Here is a 21,816-nt window from a genome sequence, read left to right as displayed (position 1 = left end):
CGTAATTATCTGAATTATATGCAATAAAAAGGGGGGCAATTTTGGGTTTCATGTCATTTGACCATGGTAACTGTTGTACTGTAATTAACTAATTTGATGCGGGCCAGTCGCCAATGTCTTTGAGGCATGCAGAGATGCGAGCCTCGATTTGAGTGTCAGAGGGGGGGAAGGAAAGGAAAAGCTGGGTGTCATCAGCATAGCAGTGATAAGAAAAGCCATGAGAAGAGATCACATAGGCAAGAGATCTGATATAGAGAAGGAAAAGTAAGGGGCCCAGGACTGAGCCCTGGGGGACACCGGTGGTAAGAGGACAGGATCTGGAGAGGGACCCTCTCCATGAGACCTGGTACATCATCACACATGAATGCAAGTAGAATCCACAAGAGTCTCAGCTTTCCAGTCATACCCAATTTATGCAATTCCAAGACTGTTTAGGGACGCCGTTATGCAGAAATATTAAATTAATAACATTATTAACAATAATTAATAACTGGAATAATTTACATTTTTATTAACACATTTATACTGCATGCAAACAAACTGCATGGTTTCTGCCAAAAACTGCATGGGAACATACTGTAAAGTGGGCATGTCTGTAAAGGGGAGATTCGTGGGTACCCATAGAGCCCATTCTCATTCAGATACCTTGAGGTGAGAGGTCACGGGACCCCTTTGAAAGTGGCCATTCCAGTTTTTCCCTTGCCAAAATTTAGCCTAGCTTCGGAGCGTTATTTAGCCCCCTTCCCGACAAGCTAGCATGACGTGGTTAGAACCAACCGACGTCTTAGGTCTTCTAGTTTCATGTGATCTTCACTTAAAAAGCTTGCTTAAAAAAAATGAGCCTCATAGAGGGTTAGGGTTAGGGTAATCTTGGACGAGAAGTAGAAAATCGGGGACATTTTCGGAGACAGCTCCAGGCCGTGGACATGTCACCCAAAAACGGGGACTCTCCCCGGAATTCGGGGACGTCTGGCCAGCGTATCATACCGGTAGGGTCGGTGTTTAAAAAATATGACCAAATTAATTTTGTGCTAAAAAAAGGATGTCTAAAAGCAGGTCACAACTGCTTTAGTAATCCTCACTTACTATAATTATTGCAGTGCTCAGCTACAGTACGAGTCCCTCATTCCAAAATAGCGGCTGGTTCTGTAGCTACATCACCAGTGAAACGTTTGGACACACCTGACTGAATGTGTTATCTCTTTCATTTTCTTCAAGCGGTTTTGATCTAAAGGGTTAAGGGTTTGTTTTTTAGGCAAATACAAAAAAAGTTGATCCTATGTATGAATTTCTTTCCAAAGCCTTTGCCTTTCCATCAAGGCAAAGGGCAGCTACTTGAAAGAATCTAAAATATAATGTAAGTTTTCATTTGGTCGTCCGGGTGGTGCAGCAGTTAGATTCCCTGCCTACCGACATGGGGGTCGTAGGTTCGAGCCCCCGTGTTACAGGCGTACAGGCACATTGTCTGTGCCTGCGGCGGTTGGGAAGCCGCATTAAAGGGTATGTGTCCTGCATGGTCGCTGCTAACCTGACGCTGCCGGATGTGAACACAATACCACCCCCGTCTGGCAGAGTCAGGCTAGCACTAGTGCCTCCTCTGAAGGGTTCTTCTCGCAGGCCACCACACTGTCATCACAATATAGACCCTTCTCACGGGGGCCATTTTGTGTCGAAAAGGCAGGGTAAACACAGGTTCAAGCAAAACACTAATGAGGGTTTCCAACTTCATGGATTGGAATTTGGAAACCCTCATTAGTGTTTTGCAGATTTCCCTCATATCGTGCAGGCCTAATCATTAGGGGATCATTGTTACTTGCTTGTTGTGCTGTGAACCCGATGTCTCTTTTTCTCAATGTGTCTCCCCTCCCTCCCCCCCCTCTCTCTCTCTCTCTCCCACCGGTCGGTCCAGTGCTGAGCATTGGAGAGGGGGGTTTCTGGGAGGGCAGCGCGCGCGGCCAGGTGGGCTGGTTTCCAGCCGACTGTGTGGAGGAGATCCCAGCCAAGACCAGCGAGGAGAGGAGCTGTGAGTGTCACCCTGGGGCCAGCAGGGGGGAGAGGGTGGGGGGGGGGGGGACGGGCGGACACAGACTTATGTAGGACACACACACACACACACTAGGTTGGCATCACCCAGTTTTGGAGAGCGAGGGGGAAACACAGAAGCTATAAGGCTAGACTCTGTAGGTTCCTGAAGGACTGTGATAGTATGTGGTGCCTAGTTTCTCCATCAGGGGCCTCTCTCTCTCTCTCTCTCTCTCTCTCTCTCTCTCTCTCTCTCTATTGCTCTGCTCCTCTCTCTCTCTCTCTCTCTCTCTCTCTCTCTCTCTCTCTCTTTCTGTTGCTCTGATCCTCTCTCGCTCTCTCTCTCCCTCCCTCCTCGGGCTGTGCTACACCAGGCTAAGCGCTACATTGCCCTGCTAACTGAGCTGTGCTCTGATGTCCTCTGGGTGCATGCTGCTAATGAACAGTTCACTAACACAGACCACACCATGTTTAAACAAAAAGATAATTTATTGTAAGTGAGTGTTTGGATGCGTGAACGTAAGGTCAAGGTGCGGCAGCATCTCTTCGGGAGGATGGTGCGGCAGTGGCTGGAACCCGGGGGGTTGAGACTCAGGGTGGGGGTATCGTCTTTGGGTGAAGCTTGGTTCATGAGCGAAGCTCGGCTTCACGGATGGAGTCCCGGCTCCATCAGCCCCCCCGTGGTTCCTGTAAGCAGAAGATAGGGATGCAGGATTACATAGCCCTAACTAACATGTCTTTAGCAGTTTGTGGGAGGAAACCGGAGTACCCGGAGGAAACCCACGCAGGCACGGGGAGAACATGCAAACTCCGCCCGTGCTGCCCGTAATTAGCATGTATTTTGCTGTTTGTGGGAGGAAACCGGAGTACCCGGAGGAAACCCACGCAGGCACGGGGAGAACGTGCGAACTCCGCGCGTGCTGCCCGTAATTAGCATGTATTTTGCTGTTTGTGGGAGGAAACCGGAGTACCCGGGGAAAACCCACGCAGACACGGGGAGAACGTGCAGACTCCACGTGTGCTGCCCGTAACAGGGGAAAAACTTAGGGTTGGGGGGGAGGGTCGTGACGACTGAAACAAACGGGGAAGAGATGGACTGGATTGTGTTTATATGTGCTACGAGTGATTGAGTTGACAGATCACAGGTGTGCGTCGGTGAAGTGATAGGTTGGAGCGCAGGTGAAATAGCTTAGGGCGGCGCTGGCAATTACATGGTGTGGTCTTGTGTTCCTGAACTTCAGTTACCACACTAACTCCATATCACGCCACGCTCACGCTGGCTGTCGCCTTTTCCCATGTCCTTACATTCTCTCTTACCATTCTCTCTCTCTCTCTCGCTCTTTCTCTCTCCTCCTCCGCCCCCTCTCTCTCTCTCTCTCTTTCTCCCCCCCCCCTCTCTCCCTTTCTCTCTCTCTTTTTCCTCCCCCTCTCTCTTTCTCTTTCTCCTCCCCCTCTCTCTCCCTTTATCTCTCTTTTTCCTCCCCCTCTCTCTCCCTTTCTCTCTCTTTTTCCTCCCCCTCTTTCTCTCTTTTTTCTCTCCCTTTCTCTCTTTTTCCTCCCCCTCTCTCTCCCTTTCTCTCTCTCTTTTTCCTCCCCCTCTCTCTCCCTTTATCTCTCTTTTTCCTCCCCCTCTCTCTCCCTTTCTCTCTCTTTTTCCTCCCCCTCTCTCTCCCTTTCTCTCTCCTACTACCTCTCTCTCTCCCTATCTCCTCCCTCTCTCCCCCCTTTCTCTCCTCTCTCTCTCCTCCTCCCCCTCTCTCTCCCTTTCTCTCTCTCCTACTCCCTCTCCCTTCTCTCTCTCTCCCCCTCTTTCTCTCTCTCTTCCCCCATCTCTCTCCCCCTCTCTCTTCCTCCCCCCCCCCTCTCCTTCCCCTCTCTCCCCCCCTCTCTCTCTGTGCTCTGGCTGTAGCGAGCGCTGTCAGTCTGTCTTTGAGATGGAGTGATTCATCTCTCCTTCTGTCTGTCCTCTACCCTCTCTTCCTTGTCCCACGTTAGCTCTTTCCTTCTGTTGCGTCCTCTGATGCTTAATTATTGACATTATCACAAAGACGTGTTGCCAAAGAGTGAACTCCACACACCCAGGCGTTCTGTCCGTCTCAGTCTCTGCTCTCCTGCTCTTAGCCGGCTCTGATGGAGGCAGATGGGGGAGCAACATGTTCCTCCTCTCTCTCTCTCTCTCTCTCTGGCTGTTTGCCTCCTCCTTCTTCTGGGTGGCTTATTTTAAAGCTCTGACCCTGAGGCGGTTGGCGGGAGGGAGCACTTCTTCTTCTCCTCACACCGTGTGCCAGATCCAAATTGCCTCCAGGTTCTGCCTCCAAAGAAAAGCCTGTGTAGAAAATGGGAGCACAGTATGGCGGCTTGCAAAGAGCCACTCCAAAGCAAGGCCTCGGTCCAAGGCCGTGACGGGCCAAGCAAGCAAAGAAGGGCGTGCATTGTAACGGCATGGCAGTGTGACTGCTTGGTCCAAACAGTGACTGAGGAAAGGTGATGGAAGAAATATATTTCTCTCCAAAAATGATAACCAGTCCTGGGGGTAACTCATTACAAAAGTAATATATTACATGTATTACTTACTACCGATGACCATTTGAGAAACGGACCATCTAGTGTAGATGAGTGTGTTCACAGTTTGGATGGACAGAGATCACGTCAAGTCAAGTTCGTTTATTTATATAGTCCTTCATGCAGGGAGGAGACTAATCAACAACCAATCACAGAAGAGAACCAGAGGGCACTCGGTAGAGCACATACTTCCGGCAACCTTTCTAAAAGAAAATGGTGGTGTTACGTGAAGTTAAGCGCCTTTTTGTGATTGGCCACGTCCATTGTCACGCCCCCTTCTGGCCTGTGGCCGTGGAAGGTGAATCAGTTCATGCTTGGCCGTGACCAACCTTTCTACAAAGTTTTGTGGTGTGTTAAGTGTCAGCCCAGTCCAATCTTCTTATTTCTTATATTTAACGTTGTCTAGGGGCGGACAGGTATTAACGCTCAACATGATGAAATATGGAACAATGCAGCTTGTGAAAATAGAAGATGTTGTTATTGTTCTTTAGTGTCAGCTAATGTCGGCCATATTTCATGTTGTCATTCTGAAGACAAAACCAAAGAACTGCACTGGACAATATTCTCACGTGATGGGCGCGACACACCTAGTAGAGACAGTGGTGATGATGATGATGGACAATTACATCCTAATGCCTGGTTCAGACTACACAAATTCAGCCCGATATTAGACCGATTTGGTCGTGCGCGACAGATTTTCAGCGTCGGGCCCGAATATGACCGTCGGGGACGACGATCGGCCTCTTCACCTCTTGTAGTGTGACATAATCAAAGACCAGCGTCGGGACCAGTCGGGACGTCTAGGACGCCTCACGACGCCCCGACGAAAAGACTGGCATGTCAGTCTTTTGGACATGGTTTTGCCTAGTGTGACACCCCGGAAGACAGGTATCAGGTCCTGGGAGACCGCTCCCCGCTCGATACAGATTTCACCCGCTCGCACTCACCGCTCCGCTCCGCTCAAAAGAATAAAAGAGATAAAAAGGCCAGGGTGTTTTAATTTGCGTTTAAACGGCTGAGCAATGGGCAATGGGCAATGGGCAATGGGCAATGGGCATTGCTCACTACAAATAACATGAGCTCAGCAGAGTCGGCTGCATGTTCGTTTCTCTTCCTTCTCGTCTCGCAGCAGCTGGCAAGAAAATAGTGGGCGTGCACATGAAGTAGGTTGGAGGCTGGAGCGGACATCACAGTGCATCACAGTAGAGCCTGTCACTCATCCAAATAACGTTAATTCTGCAAGGGATACTGTATATATAGCACCTGGATTACATACATGTTTCACATAGGGTTGTGTTTTATTTTGCCCAATATTGAAATGTTTTACAATTGCATGTTGTGCTAACATAAACATTATTTCTATCTACCACTTTAGCCTATTTAGGCTGATTTGGTTGCTATTTCTTGTCAATGTAGTGGCCTCAATGCATGCTGGGAGATTTCGTTCACAGGTCCGCCTCCCCGACAACCTGTGAACTCGCTGACGACAGCAGACGACGTGATGACAGTGGCATACGATGCTTTGTCGGTGTTAAGCGAGAATACACTTGTAGTGTGGCCAGTCTCCCGACCAAGACATGTCACGAATTTATGGCAGTATGATGGCCTCGTCTGACATGGTGACATCGTGAACGACAAAAAATATTGTGTAGTCTGATCCTGGCATAAGCCACTCATGCCAAACCTGCACAACATCATTCATTCAACAAACCTTGTTTCCATCACTATATTTATAACATCGCTTTAAGTGAGTTTGCAATATTGAGGAAATTCGATTGGTTGTTGCCACTCAAATTCAGCCTATCCACTTCAATACATTGTAATTAGCATAAAGATACAAGGAAGCTACTGCCTTCCTTTTGCTTACAGCCAATATGGTGATTTCCAGCAGCTCAGTGAGGTTGGAGGATCAACAAGCCTTCTGCACATATATGAGACACCTGTGTGTGTGTGTGTGTGTGTGTGTGCGTGCGTGCGTGCGTGCGTGCGTGCGTGCGTGCGTGTGTGTGTGGGTGTGTGTGTGTGTGTGTGTGTGTGTGTGTGTGTGTGCGTGCGTGCGTGCGTGTGTGTGTGTGTTTCCCAGTGTGTATTCCCATAGGGAGCTCCTCAAGTGCTCTGGAGGGTCCAAACCGCTCCTAACCCCGACAAAGCAGGCTAAGCAGAGCTTAATCCTACTGCATCACATCTATTGAAGGAGGGATTAGGAGCTAAAGGTGTTTTAGTTAAAGGTGTGTGTGTGTGTGTGTGTGTGTGTGTGTGTGTGTGTGTGTGTGTGTGTGTGTGTGTGTGTGTGTGTGTGTGTGTGTGTGTGTGTGTGTGTGCGCGTGCGCGTGCGCGTGCGTGCGTTGTGGGGAGCGATAAGAGGCAGAGCCCAGTACTTCACTTATGGAGAGAGAGAATATGCTACTGTGTAGCCTACAGTATATACTGCATATTGTTCTGGTGCACTTGACCTGTAAAATAGCAACTTTGCTTTCTTCCTCCACAAAAGCCGATGTTTTAATAAGCTCTTTTCCACTTTCTGTAATATAAAAATCCTTCAGTTATGATCAGACTTTATTATTATGCATCATATTTCAGATTATTGTCCACAAAAACACCTGCTTTGACTTCAAAAGTGAGTTAACACATAATGATCCTGCACACGGCCGTCGTTAGGCCTAGGCATTGGGGGGGCTATGGCCCCCAATGTTTTATGAATAGCCCCGGATCTAAAACAAAAAAATAAAAAATTGGCAAAGGCTGTGGCGGGCTCTAGCGTGATGCTACTTATGCTACCATATGAAACTAGAACACCCAAAGGAATCCATTGGTATTAGCTACAGCAGGGACACTCAACTTGCTTTGTCCGGGGGCCACTTTTGCAAAATGACAGGAGGCCAGGGGCCAGTTAATATACAAACATATTATACTTTTTTCTGTAGTGGTTTTTTTTTTACATTTTGGTCCGAGTGAAATGTTATGCTGTCTCTCCTGTTTCTAAATATATCTGAACCGTTTGAACAAGTAAAACTATTTTTATTTTACGAAATGTCTATGGGGAAATAAATGGCAGCTGAATATCTCTGGTACAGTGCTGAAGCAGGAAGTGACGTTTGTCAGGATCGGAGTGAGAAGTGTGGATCTAATCGCGGGTAGTTGATGACCACGGGAAACTTGGTAGGTCTGGAGAAGCTGGGGTGTTGTGGAACTTGGTAGCTTGATAGCGGGGGCTGCACTGTTCGAGGTTTTGGGAACGGTTGCAGAGAGATTGCAGAAGTTGCTGGTAGCAGAAGTTGCAGGTTGACAGATCCTAGTTTAGATTATGAATCACTGGCCAGAGCCTGCCGGAACAGGCCTTTATAGATCCGAGCATGACACCACCTGTGCTATGACATCATACCGTTTGTGACATCATCAGAGACATGACATCACCTGTGCTATGACATCACTAGCGAAAGGCATGAAAGACACTTATGAACCATGACATCATCAGTGATCGATGACATCATAGTCGGAATGACGACGTCAAAGTAGGAATGATGACGTCATCCTAACAGTACCCTCCCCTCAAGGGACGTCACCTGGCGTCCAATGAGGCCATCAAGGATGGCATCTGGGAGACAAAAAATCCGTAGGTTCTGGTGGAGGTGCTCTTCCGCAGGTGGTTAGGCCCCAAAGGGGGTGTAAGAGAGTGAGGTGCTCTTCAGCAGGTGGTTAGATGCAGGTGGTCAGACCCCAAAGGGGGTGCAGGACAGTGGAGGTGCTCCTCCCTAATACAGGATATCGAAGCCATAGATGGACCGATACGTGGATAGAACTTCCACCGGGTCCGGTGGATCCTCTGGGACCGGCCATCCCCCGGGGCACGATCCAAACATGGGAGGTTGGGGACCATCAAAAGGGTCAAATGCCGCCGTCTCCGAAGGCAGAGCCGCAGGGGGATCTGACACAGCGAGGCCTGCCCTCCCGACCTGTAGTTTGGGGAGGTCACTCACCGTCTCCTCCTTTAAACGCCTCTTATTTCTTCTTGCTCTTGACCGAGGGCTGACGACACTACGGGAGCCTCCCAGCATGAGTTGTTGGTCCAGCATGAGTTGTTGGTCAAGGACAGGAATTGGCTGCTGCTGGGGTACGGGTTCAGACTCGGCGAGGGGAAGGTCCACAGGTTGTGCCTCATGTACAGGTTCAGACTCGGCGAGGGGCAGGTCCACAGGTTGTGCCTCAGGTTGTGCCCCAGGGCCAGTAGACTCGGAGGCCCCCTGCGGGGGGACGGAGCCGATCATCAGGCAGCGATTGAACTTCCCAATGAGACGGTTGACAGTCCTCTCCCACTCTTTAACCCTCTTGGAGACAAACTGCCACTCCTGGGTCCTGCAGGGAGCGCTACCCAACCGTACAGATCGTTGTGATTCATACTGTCAGGATCGGAGTGAGAAGTGTGGATCTAATCGCGGGTAGTTGATGACCACGGGAAACTTGGTAGGTCTGGAGAAGCTGGGGTGTTGTGGAACTTGGTAGCTTGATAGCGGGGGCTGCACTGTTCGAGGTTTTGGGAACGGTTGCAGAGAGATTGCAGAAGTTGCTGGTAGCAGAAGTTGCAGGTTGACAGATCCTAGTTTAGATTATGAATCACTGGCCAGAGCCTGCCGGAACAGGCCTTTATAGATCCGAGCATGACACCACCTGTGCTATGACATCATACCGTTTGTGACATCATCAGAGACATGACATCACCTGTGCTATGACATCACTAGCGAAAGGCATGAAAGACACTTATGAACCATGACATCATCAGTGATCGATGACATCATAGTCGGAATGACGACGTCAAAGTAGGAATGATGACGTCATCCTAACACTTTGGCTCTCTATTGCTCACAAATTTTGCAATTATCCATTTGGGGGGTGGGGGGGGGGTCATGGTGGGGGTGGGGGTGGGGGGGGGGTGGGGGGTGGCTACAGAGGTCTGGGCTAAGCCCCCCAATGTCTTCGAAACACCCCTGATCCTTCATGCGCTTACACTTATTATGCCTCCGCCGGCGATAGCCAGGCCGGAGGCATTATGGATCCGGGTTGTCCGTCCGTACGGCCGTACGTCCGTCCGTCCGTACGTCTGTCCGTACGATGTTTGTTAACGCGATATCTGAGGAACGCCTGGACGGAATTTCATAAAATTTGCCTCAAACATCGACGTAGACTCAAGGATGATTTGATTAGATTTTGGTGGTCAAAGGTCAAAGTTCAAGGTCACTGTGACCTCTCGAACGCCATTTTCAAGCTTGTTAACGCGATATCTCAGGAATGCCTTGACGGAATTTAATCAAACTTGTCTCAAACATCGACTTGGACTCAAGGATGAACTGATTAGATTTTGGTGGTCAAAGGTCAAGGTCACTGTGACCTCTCAAACGCCATTTTCCAGCTTGTTAACGCGATATCTCATGAATACCTTGACGGAATTTCATCAAATTTGCCTCAAACATCTACTTAGACTCAAGGATGAACTGATTACATTTTGGTGGTCAAAAGTCAAAGGTCAAGGTCACTGTCACCTCTCGAACGCCATTTTCAAGCTTGTTAACGTGATATCTCAGGAATGCCTTGACGGAATTTAATCAAACTTGTCTCAAACATCGACTTGGACTCAAGGATGAACTGATAAAATTTTGCTGGTCAAAGGTCAAAGGTCATGGTCACTGTGACCTCTCAAACGGCATTTTCCAGCTTGTTAACGCGATATCTCACGAATGCCTTGGCGGACTTTCATCAAATTTGCCTCAAACATCGCCTTAGACTCAAGGATGATCTGATTAGACTTTGGTGGTCAAAGGTCAAAGGTCAAGGTGAGCTCTCGAACGCCATTTTCAAGCTTGTTAACGCGATATCTCAGGAATGCCTTGACGGAATTTAATCAAACTTGTCTCAAACACCGACTTGGACTCAAGGATGAACTGATTACATTTTGGTGGTCAAAGTTCAAGGTCACTGTGACCTCTCACACGCCCAATTTCCAAGCTCTGTAACGCAACATCACAGGAGCGCCTTGACGGAATCTCTTCCAATTTGCCTCAAATGGCGATTTGGACCCCAGAATGAACTAATGGCGGAGGCATAAGTCCGCGTTGCGGTCGTTCTAGTTGTTCTAATGTGACGTTCTCACATAATAGATGGAAATCAATGCGGCAACAAAACCACGATATCAAGCAGAATTATGGAATCTGTCGTCTTCTTTTATTATAGTCTTATTATGCATATCAGACAGTTAAATACTTGTGTGAAAGCGATTGGAGGTTGGGTGATATACGTCATGAACATGCACAGTACAGACAGTTGACGTCATGAACATGCACAGTACAGACAGTTGACGTCATGAACATGCACAGTACAGACAGTTGACGTCATGAACATGCACAGTACAGACAGTTGACGTCATGAACATGCACAGTACAGACAGTTGACGTCATGAACATGCACAGTACAGACAGTTGATGTCATGAACATGCACAGTACAGACAGTTGACGTCATGAACATGCACAGTACAGACAGTTGACGTCATGAACATGCACAGTACAGACAGTTGACGTCATGAACATGCACAGTACAGACAGTTGACGTCATGAACATGCACAGTACAGACAGTTGACGTCATGAACATGCACAGTACAGACAGTTGACGTCATGAACATGCACAGTACAGACAGTTGACGTCATGAACATGCAGAGTACAGACAGTTGACGTCATGAACATGCACAGTACAGACAGTTGATGTCATGAACATGCACAGTACAGACAGTTGACGTCATGAACATGCACAGTACAGACAGTTGACGTCATGAACATGCACAGTACAGACAGTTGACGTAGAGGTTGGGTGATACGTCATGAACATGCACAGTACAGACAGTTGACGTAGAGGTTGGGTGATATACGTCATGAACATGCACAGTACAGACAGTTGACGTAGAGGTTGGGTGATATACGTCATGAACATGCACAGTACAGACAGTTGATTGGAGGTTGGGTGATATACGTCATGAACATGCACAGTACAGACAGTTGACGTAGAGGTTGGGTGATATACGTCATGAACATGCACAGTACAGACAGTTGACATAGAGGTTGGGTGATATACGTCATGAACATGCACAGTACAGACAGTTGATTGGAGGTTGGGTGATATACGTCATGAACATGCACAGTACAGACAGTTGACGTAGAGGTTGGGTGATATACGTCATGAACATGCACAGTACAGACAGTTGACGTAGAGGTTGGGTGATATACGTCATGAACATGCACAGTACAGACAGTTGATTGGAGGTTGGGTGATATACGTCATGAACATGCACAGTACAGACAGTTGACGTAGAGGTTGGGTGATATACGTCATGAACATGCACAGTACAGACAGTTGACGTAGAGGTTGGGTGATATACGTCATGAACATGCACAGTACAGACAGTTGACGTAGAGGTTGGGTGATATACGTCATGAACATGCACAGTACAGACAGTTGACGTAGAGGTTGGGTGATATACGTCATGAACATGCACAGTACAGACAGTTGACGTAGAGGTTGGGTGATATACGTCATGAACATGCACAGTACAGGCAGTTGATTGGAGGTTGGGTGATATACGTCATGAACATGCACAGTACAGACAGTTGATTGGAGGTTGGGTGATATACGTCATGAACATGCACAGTACAGACAGTTGACGTAGAGGTTGGGTGATATACGTCATGAACATGCACAGTACAGACAGTTGACGTAGAGGTTGGGTGATATACGTCACTAACATGCACAGTACAGACAGTTGACGTAGATTGCTTGCGTCATTTGCCTTCTTGGAAATGGAAGTGAGATTGCATTAAATCTGTTGTGAGGCTCTAAAGCACTTACAACCACCGTGGGGAGAGAGAGAGAGAGAGAGAGAGACAGGAATAGGAAAGAGAGGTGTGTGTGTGTGTGTGTGTGTGTGTGTGTGTGTGTGTGTGTGTGTGTGTGTGTGGGAGTGTGTGTGTGTGTGTGTGTGTGTGTGTGTGCGTGTGTGCGTGCGTGTGTAACAGAGCGGTGTGAGGTCCATAAAGGTAGTTTGTTGCCTTAGGGCAACACCATGCCACAGGGGGTTAAAATCTATTTGTCCCAGTCGGGTGTCCTTGAAAGACAGATTAATTCAACATTAGTATAGTTTCAGTTTAGTTACCTGTAGTCACACAGTGGCTGCTGAACTGTAATGTCCCACAGCTGCACTTAGTAAAAGCTTAGTAAAGATGATAATTGACTGCTCATAAATAACCTTTTTCACTCGTGTGCTATTCCCTCTGTAAAGACTGGTGTCCCATGTGGAGGGGAGAGGCACAGACAGGAGGGCAAGACGCCCAGCAGAATTAACTCTCTCTCTCTCTCTCTCTCTCTCTCTCTCTCTCTCTCTCTCTCTCTCTCTCTCTCTCTCTCTCTCTCTCTCTCACACACACACACACACACTTGCAATTTACATGGCTGATAGAACAGACACAAAAGATGCACAGCAAAGATTCAGAGGCACAGCAACGCGCATGCTTTCACATTCACACACAGACATGTCCATATGTGCGCACATACACACACACACATGCATGCACACACACACACACACACACACACACACACACACACACACACGCACACACACACACACACGCACACACACACATGCGCACACACCTTCTCTATTGATCTGTGACCATAGAAACCAGCTGGCCACAGTCACACATCAGTTGCTATGGAGTCGCTCTATGGAGTGATAGTATTCTCTCTCTCTCTCTTTGTTTTTTCTGCCTTACACACATTCACTCACTCTCCTCTCTTGTCTCCTGCTCCTCAGTAAGCAAAGAGCTGCAACCCATCTCTCTCTCTCTCTCTCTCTCTCTCTCTCTCTCTCTCTCTCTCTCTCTCTCTCTCTCTTCTCTCTCTCTCTCTCTGTCTCTCTCTCTCTCTCTCTCTCTGGTTTTCTCATTGTACAATTCTGCAATCGACAGATACATAGAATATCACGTTTCTGAGCCAAAAATATGTTGCATATCACATTTCTAGATATGATGTGTATATCAACCTTATACACATTGAAGGAGCGCGGTGGCCGGTCGCTGCTCCTCCCCTGCTGATCTGGGGAGAGCCGTAGACTAGCACCATGCTTCTCCCGACACAAGTGCAGTCGCCAGCCGCTTCTTTTCACCTGACAGCGGCAGGACGTAGCATGTGGGAGGATCACGCTATTCCCACCTGTTTCCCCGCTCTGCCCCGAACAGGCGCCCCGACCGACCAGAGGAGGCGCTAGTGCAGCGACCAGGACACATACCCCTAATCCAGCTTCCCACTCGCAGACACAGCCAATCGTGCCTGTATGGACGCCCGACCAAGCCACAGGTAACACGGGGGCGCGAACCTGCGACCCTCATGTTGGTAGGCAGGGAATCTACCGCTGCACTACACACAGATGCCCAGAGTACTGTATTGTTTAAAGGCCCTATCATGTTAAGAGATACAAAATGTCCCATATCCAACAGTAGAAGACTTGGCATGAATGTCTGTTTGTCAAGCACAGTAATCTTCATTACTGTCCAACAGACTGAGGGTGGCAGAGCTGCCCTCCACGCCCTCTAGGAGTGCTGCAGGAGTGCTGGCTGATTTGTTAATGGTTGTTATTGATTGTTAATGGGATGTAAATATTGATCCCCTCCTCTGCTGTGGTTTTTGGCAGATTCCCGAGCGGACCGCACCGACAGACGCAAGCTCTTCAGACACTACACTGTGGGGTCCTACGACAGCTTCGATGCCTCCAGGTAAGGCCGCACAGATGCCCGTTTGCAAATGACTTAATATGCATTTGTATGCTGCTAGTCTTGCTACCAGAAAGTCCAGACATACACTTCTGACCCTTTGATCTGTAATATAGAACCACAATTTTATTCTGAAGAATATTATGTATTTTTTTAATCCATTGCAATTGGGGGTTATATTAGTGTTACTGTACAGTTTTATGATCTGAGCTGGGTGTGATCTCTAAGTTCATTAAAGGATAAGTTCACCCAAAAATGAAAATTCGGTCATTATCTATCTCACCCCCATGCTGATGGAAGTAGGCTACTGGTGCCATTTTTAGTCCACAAAACATTTCTGGAGTTTCACAGCAAAACACCATTGCGGAATTCTCCTAAACAATAGTAGTGGATGGGGTCCAACTTTCAAACGTAAAAAAAGAAGAAGAAAAAAGCCTTGCATAAGCCAAGTCTCCACAAGCCCAGAGATGCCAAGTTGACTTGAAATCTGCAGTGGAGCCAGGTGCTGCACGAATGTGCTCTGCAGATACTGTCGCCTGCTACTGTGAAGATTTCAGCTAAAACAGGGTGTGAATGATGTCTTTTCAAGTCGACTTGGCATCTCGGGGGCTTGTGGAGACTTGGATTACTCCAGGTGAGCAGTATGGAGGCTTTTCCCCCCACTACATTTGAAAGTTGAACTTATCCTTCAAGCGATCATGTGAGAGAAAGATTCCTACCAAGTATCTGTCGTTAAACCTCTCAAAATGGTAACAACGCAAAAAGCGTTAGTGGGGAAGGAGGATCTGGGATGCAGTGGTGTGGTGTCCCTTCAGCTCAGTGAAACCTGCTCTGTAACGGCACCTGACGTTGAGTCCTGAGGTTCTCCCTGGTCTTCTGCTCGTTAAGTTATTCTGCTCTCCTCCTCCCTGCTGTCACATCCACTTCAAAACAGGCTTCATCAGAAAGCAAGATAGATGTGTAGCCTAGCTCTCCTCTGTGAGAAAGCAAGAGAGAGAGAGAGAGATACGAATAGAGAGAGAGAGAGAGACACCAGATACACATTGGCAGATGAGGGCGTCCCTCGGAGTACATCCTCCATTGTGAACAAATCCTCTTTGGGAGAATGGGTGGCAGAGGTGAGCCAAAACGTCCTTGCCGACACATGAATATGAATGGGCCGCGGGGCCTGTTAGGGTGGTGTTTGATCACGCCAGCATCTGATAAGGCTTTTGTACTGATCAGGCATCCATCCAAAGATCATCAGGCTACACAGGCGTACACAGAGCAGGACACGTGTGGAGGCAGTTACACCTCAACTCGTCTTTCCAGCTGCAGAACGACCGTGAATGATGTCGCCTAGCTCGTGGCACGCGCGGCACGCTGGCCAATTTGCACAAAGATGTGAATCTGTGGACCCTCGTGCGCGTGGACAGGAGGCGAGCGTCATTTCATATTGACTTTATGCAGTTATGCTAATATCAATTACGCACCGCGTCAGCCATGTTTATTCGCCGTTAAAAATGCAATTATGCCCTTAATTCCCCCACCCCCCGTGTCTGCAGGTAAGTTCCGAATTAAAAATGTTAACGATGTTAGACAAGTAAATTGATTTTTACTGGCAAGTGCAATCTGTAACGGAGCCGCGCCGCAACCACAGCGGGGGGGGGCGCGTAATAAGACGATTATACCGCTGTTATGTTTGGTTTAGGACTAGTTATTCAGGGAACGCAAAGGCAAAGCGACAGCAGCGCAAAGAGGCAGGGAAAAAAGGCTCAACCACCACCACTCTGCCCTGCCCACACTGCACCAAAGTATGCTGACGGCGCAGTGGCTCAGTGGATAGCACTGCAGCCTTACAGGATGATGGTCCCGGGTTCGAACCCCGGTCCGTCCCAGGTCCTTCTTTCTGTGTGGAGTTTGCATGTTCTCCCCGTGTTCACGTGGGTTTCCTCCAGGTGCTTCGGTTTCCTCCCACCATCAGACATGTATGTTAGGGTTAATAATACTCCTAACATCCTAAGAACATCTACGCTTGTGGACCACAGGAAGAATAGCCGCTGCAATGCTGTAGCAGCTAATGGCGATCCAAATCGACGTAAAAGCCATCTGAAAACCCACAAGTAGACGACCCAACGGGGGAGGGCAGTCATCCTCGCCTCGAGTGACCGCCGATGATGAAGGACAGCTTCCCCTCAGCCAGATCTCCTCTGGCAGGTCTCTCTCACACTGGCAGAGACCTCTTGGCACAATGAACATGCTGGAGAGAGCATGCGTCCAATATGGGTCAAGGTGAAGCATCTCTTCTGCTCAACCTCACCCAGCCCGTGATGCCAAAAGGCTGCTCGGCTGAATATGAATATGAATATGAATATGAATGTGATAGACTAGACATCCAAGATAATAAAACACAGATCCAAGTGAAGCCTGTGTTGAAAACAACGCTTTATTTTCTATTTTTCTCTCATTCTTTCCCGCCAACACAAACTGTTTCGACCATTGAAGCAAAGATGTCAAAAGATAACTGAACGTTGTAAGCCGCATAATGTATTTTTATGTATTTTTTTTTTGTTTTGTTTTGTTTAAAGAAAAAATAAATGATTGCTTATTTACGTATCAAAATGTAGTAAATTCACTGATACCTTGCAATAAAAATATTTTTGAAAGAAACAAAACAACGCTTTACTATGTCAGAGACTCTGGCCTATAAAAGTCATTGTTGGACATAGACCAAGCCAGAGTATGGCTATTTCAATTTGTCCTCTCTAATAAAATAATGTCATCATCATCTAATAAAATAAACAATGTCATAACTACAGTCATTAAAATTCCCGATCCATTAGTGGTTTATATGTTTTTCTACCTCAACATTTTGCAGTGTTAGCTTCTTTTTGGTAAAGCTGACTTTTCTCAGGCACTCGCGTCAAGGCCTCTTCCTCCTCAGTCAAACATCTCCGACCACTCTCTTTCCTCCACTCATCAGTCAGTCACACGTTCACCGCTGAGTCAAACATCTCTGACCACTCTCTTTCCTCCACTCGTCAGGTCAGTCACACGTTCACCGCTCAGTCAAACATCTCCGACCACTCCCTTTCCTCCACTCATCAGTCAGTCACACGTTCACCGCTGAGTCAAACATCTCTGACCACCCTCTTTCCTCCACTCGTCAGGTCAGTCACACGTTCACCGCTCAGTCAAACATCTCTGACCACTCTCTTTCCTCCACTCATCAGTCAGTCACACGTTCACCGCTCAGTCAAACATCTCTGACCACTCCCTTTCCTCCACTCGTCAGTCAGTCACACGTTCACCGCTCAGTCAAACATCTCTGACCACTCTCTTTCCTCCACTCGTCAGTCAGTCACACGTTCACCGCTCAGTCAAACATCTCTGACCACTCTCTTTCCTCCACTCGTCAGTCAGTCACACGTTCACCGCTCAGTCAAACATCTCTGACCACTCCCTTTCCTCCACTCGTCAGTCAGTCACACGTTCACCGCTCAGTCAAACATCTCTGACCACTCCCTTTCCTCCACTCGTCAGTCAGTCACACGTTCACCGCTCAGTCAAACATCTCTGACCACTCTCTTTCCTCCACTCGTCAGTCAGTCACACGTTCACCGCTCAGTCAAACATCTCTGACCACTCCCTTTTCTCCACTGCGTCTTTGAGCGACATTCCAAACTCCTCCAAACAGCCCCATGAGTACAGCAGCACGAGTTTCTGACAAATAAATTACTATTCTGTTATTCATCCAGAAAATCTCCTCTTGGCTATAAATACATACACTCTGGCCTCCCACTGTGGAGCCCAGATAGAGGCAGCATGCTCCCCGGGGTAAGCTAGTAGTTAGACTGCAACACTGCAAAATAAAATAAAATAAAATAAAATAAACAAATAAACAAGTCATTTAGTCTCATGTTCAGTCTTCAAATCAAGAAAAATTATCCAACCCCACTTGTTTTCGGTGCAGTTTCTAGTCATGATGCCAATCTTGAAACAAGTCAGAATAAGGCGGATCACTATCAAGTCAATAACACTCAGATTCTGCACAAATCTTGAAAAGCAAGTTGGATTTTTTAAAATGGAAACAAGGGTAGAAAACACCCTTTTTAAGATGGAGATGTTCTTCCTTTTTCAGATTCCTCCGTTATCTCCCCAATTGTACTTGGCCAATAATTAAAAGTACTAGGCCAATTACCTCTACCTCTGTCCCGGTTGCTCCACCTCCTCTGTCGATCTGGGGAGAGTTGTAGACTAACACTTGCTTCATCTGATACATGTGCAATTGCCAGCCAATTTTCACCTGACAGCGAGGAGTTTCACCAGCAGGACGTAGCGTGTGGGAGGACAACGCATGTCCCCCTCAGTTCCCCTCCCCCCTGAACAGACTGACCAGAGGTGGCACTAGTGCAGGGACCAGGACACATAACCTTAATCTGACGATCGTGCCGGCACACTGACCTACTGAAGCGGCCACTGTGTCCGCTTACAAGCAACAGCAAAATAAATGGTGAACATAGCAATGTTGGTGCACAGCGCAAAATGCTGCCCCGCCTGCTCACCTCCACCCCGCTGAGATCCCTGTCCTTCACAACCTTCACTGGCTCCCAGTTAAATACAGGATCGGCTTCAAAATACTACTCACCACTACAAAGCCCTAGACTCATCCCTAAATCCATTCACAATTATGCATATTTTATTCATATTTTATTAGTCACTGTGACTTGTGATTTGAATTGCCTCTGTGTAAATGTGCTATCCCTAAACAACCTGGCCCCCCCATGCCTCTCCGACCTCTAAAACAGTGACCTGTCACCTGGGGCAACAGGTGTACTGACACAAACAGTAACCTGTCACCTGGGGCAACAGGTGCTCCACCCTCCCTCTGGAACCACGCCCTCCCCATCCACATCCTTCAAACAGGCCATGAAGACCCACCTGTTCAAACTCGCCTGCTAAACATCCTCCCTTCCATCTCATCATGACTCCTCCAGTTTTAAATGACATACTTTCTTCTGTTTTATTTTTCATTATTCTATTTTTACATAATAGTAAATGTACATATTACATGATGAGAGACGCGTACTTAGGAAAGCACTATATGCCAGCCGCTACTTTTCACCTGACAGCGGGGAGCTTCACTGGCAGAACGTAGCACGTGGGAGGATCACGCTATTCCCACCAGTTCCCTTCCGCCCCGACCAGGCACCCCGACCGACCAGAGGAGGCGCTAGTGCAGCGACCAGGACACATACCCTCAATCCGGCTTCCCACCCGCAGACACAGCCAATCGTGCCTGTATGGACGCCCGACCAAGTCGGAGGTAACACGGGGACGTGAACCTGCGACCCTCATGTTGGTAGGCAGCGAATCTACCGCTACAATACCCGATGCGCGAAAAGCACTATGTAAATTCAATTTAGTATTATTATCAATATTATTATTATTATTGTTAACATTGGTTATTTTTAGACAACTAAAACAACTTAGCAACTAAAACAACTTGTTTAAGGTTAGGCAACTAGAACACCTTGGTTAAGCTAAGGGTTATGGTTTGGGTTACGGTTAAAAACGGGACACATCGACGAGGACGTTGAATTACGAGGACGCTACAATGTCTGCCGACGCCCACCGTTTCCATTACTTCTCAGCGACCTACTGTACATATCAGACTCTCGTTACGTCCAAACGACCGCTGGGGGTCGTTTAACGTCATCTCATGGCGACCTCTAGTGGTCGCCCTCATAGCGGCCAAACCATACCTTAATGTTACCGTCTATAACAATTTTAAAGACGTCTTTGGAAAACTGCGTCTTTGGGCTCTGGCCCAACGTTACTATGTGAGGTTTTTTTGGAGACTGCGGGCTGCAGATTCAGGCGATCGAGGTGTGATGGTCAGCCGGCTGGTCAGCATGGGTGTGTGGAGTATGTTTGGAGGGGTGTAGGCCTGTAGGGGGATGCTGGGATATAACCTTCAGTGTGTCAGCACAGTGGGGGGGCCTCCTTCTCGAGACAGATTGCGTTGCTAAGGGAACTCAGCATTCGCTGCACTGTTGCTAGGACAGCTGCAGTCGCACCTCTCTCTCTCTCCCTCTACATTCCTCTGTCTCTCTGTCTTTCTCTCTCTCTCTCTCTCTCTCTCTCTCTCTCTCGCTCATCCCACGTGTCTATTCAGAGTAGCCTAATCCTCACACCTAATATGAGTTGAATGATGCAGCTTTTCAGCACAGCCTGTTTATTCCAGGGGCAGCAAAGTGAGCACAGAGAGGAAAGGACAGCACAGGAAGGAGCACCAGACCCTGGCTGCTTCACCTGGCCATCTCTCTCTCTCCCCCCGCGTCACAACACCACCGGTCTGAGTGAGCAGCCTCCCCGCAACCAAAACCACATCCACATTTCCCCCCATCAAACCAAAGGAAATCACATACACAAAAACGTTGAATGTTATTAATGTTTGTGAACCAAAAATACGTTGCATGATATTATCAACATTTCTAGACACGCGTAGCGTTCTAGCCTAGACCTCTAGCGGTTGTGTAAATAACAACAGTTTGCTATTGAAATTAGCGGTGTCAAAATTAATCGTATAATCGATGCATCGCGTGTGGATCGAATCAAATCGTTGACAGATGACTCGTTGAATCGTTTTTGTTTAAACTTCTGTTGACATTCAGATTTTAAAGCACTTTAAAGTAAAAAAAGGGACTTGATATTTATCTGACTGCTTGTATTAATTGATGAAAAAGTAGCCATGTGCAGTACAGAAAATTGAGGATTTGATACTTGGAGCTGCAATACTGTTGGAGCTCTATCGAGATGCATCGTGGAATGGAATGGAATCGAATCATTGACAGATGAATCGTAATCGAATGGAATCGTGAGGCCAGTGAAGATGCACAGGCCTAATTGAAATGGCACGGTGGAATAAGGGTGTCGTGGCCAGAGATGGTGGACGGGCGTACATTTGCCTTCGACACCGAAGAAGAAAGAAATGTCACTGAAGCGACCTGGCGACAGACAGCTGCATACCTCCAATCCATCTGAGTGACAGCAGGGTGACGTGGACTCACACCCCGCTGTCACCCCGCTCCTCTAGCAGCTAGCCTATTAGTCACCCACTTCACACCGTCTCTCTCCAATCCATTCATACCGACGTTCAGTCACAACCCGTTGGTGTCCCTTTTTAACGCAACCGCTTCTCTGCATTTTTCGACGTGCAGGGTAGTCCAAATACATTGGTGGCCACGTGACATTCAAATAAACCAATGTTTTTTGTTCTCTAAAACCTAAAGCTGTGTTCGGATTCGGAACGAGGCACTGCTTAAAAGAGAGTGCTTCTTGTGTGACCGCTTTAGCGTGAGCTGCAGCTTCAGCGTGGCTTGAGCTTTGCTTCGGCGTATGGTGCGAACAAAGGGTAAGCTGCCTAAACTTAACCAAGTCGTTT

At 47.8% G+C, this 21,816-nt stretch overlaps 1 protein-coding gene across 1 annotated transcript in view; it reads left to right on the top strand.

Moving 5' to 3' along the window:
- The window catches only part of LOC310791219 (SH3 and multiple ankyrin repeat domains protein 2-like), a gene marked incomplete at both ends in the record, with an annotated part of 245,785 nt that overhangs the window by 154,079 nt on the left and 69,890 nt on the right, over window positions 1-21,816 (top strand). The window contains 2 exons of the mRNA XM_083652896.1: window positions 1,910-2,023; window positions 14,312-14,393. Coding sequence (XP_083509022.1) covers window positions 1,910-2,023; window positions 14,312-14,393 — 196 coding nt within the window. The remainder of the gene's footprint in view (window positions 1-1,909; window positions 2,024-14,311; window positions 14,394-21,816) is intronic.

This window comes from Poromitra crassiceps (genome assembly GCF_964638095.1).
Source record: "Poromitra crassiceps genome assembly, chromosome: 16".
Taxonomy (NCBI): Eukaryota; Metazoa; Chordata; class Actinopteri; order Beryciformes; family Melamphaidae; genus Poromitra; species Poromitra crassiceps.
This window is presented reverse-complemented; position numbering and strand designations above follow the sequence as displayed.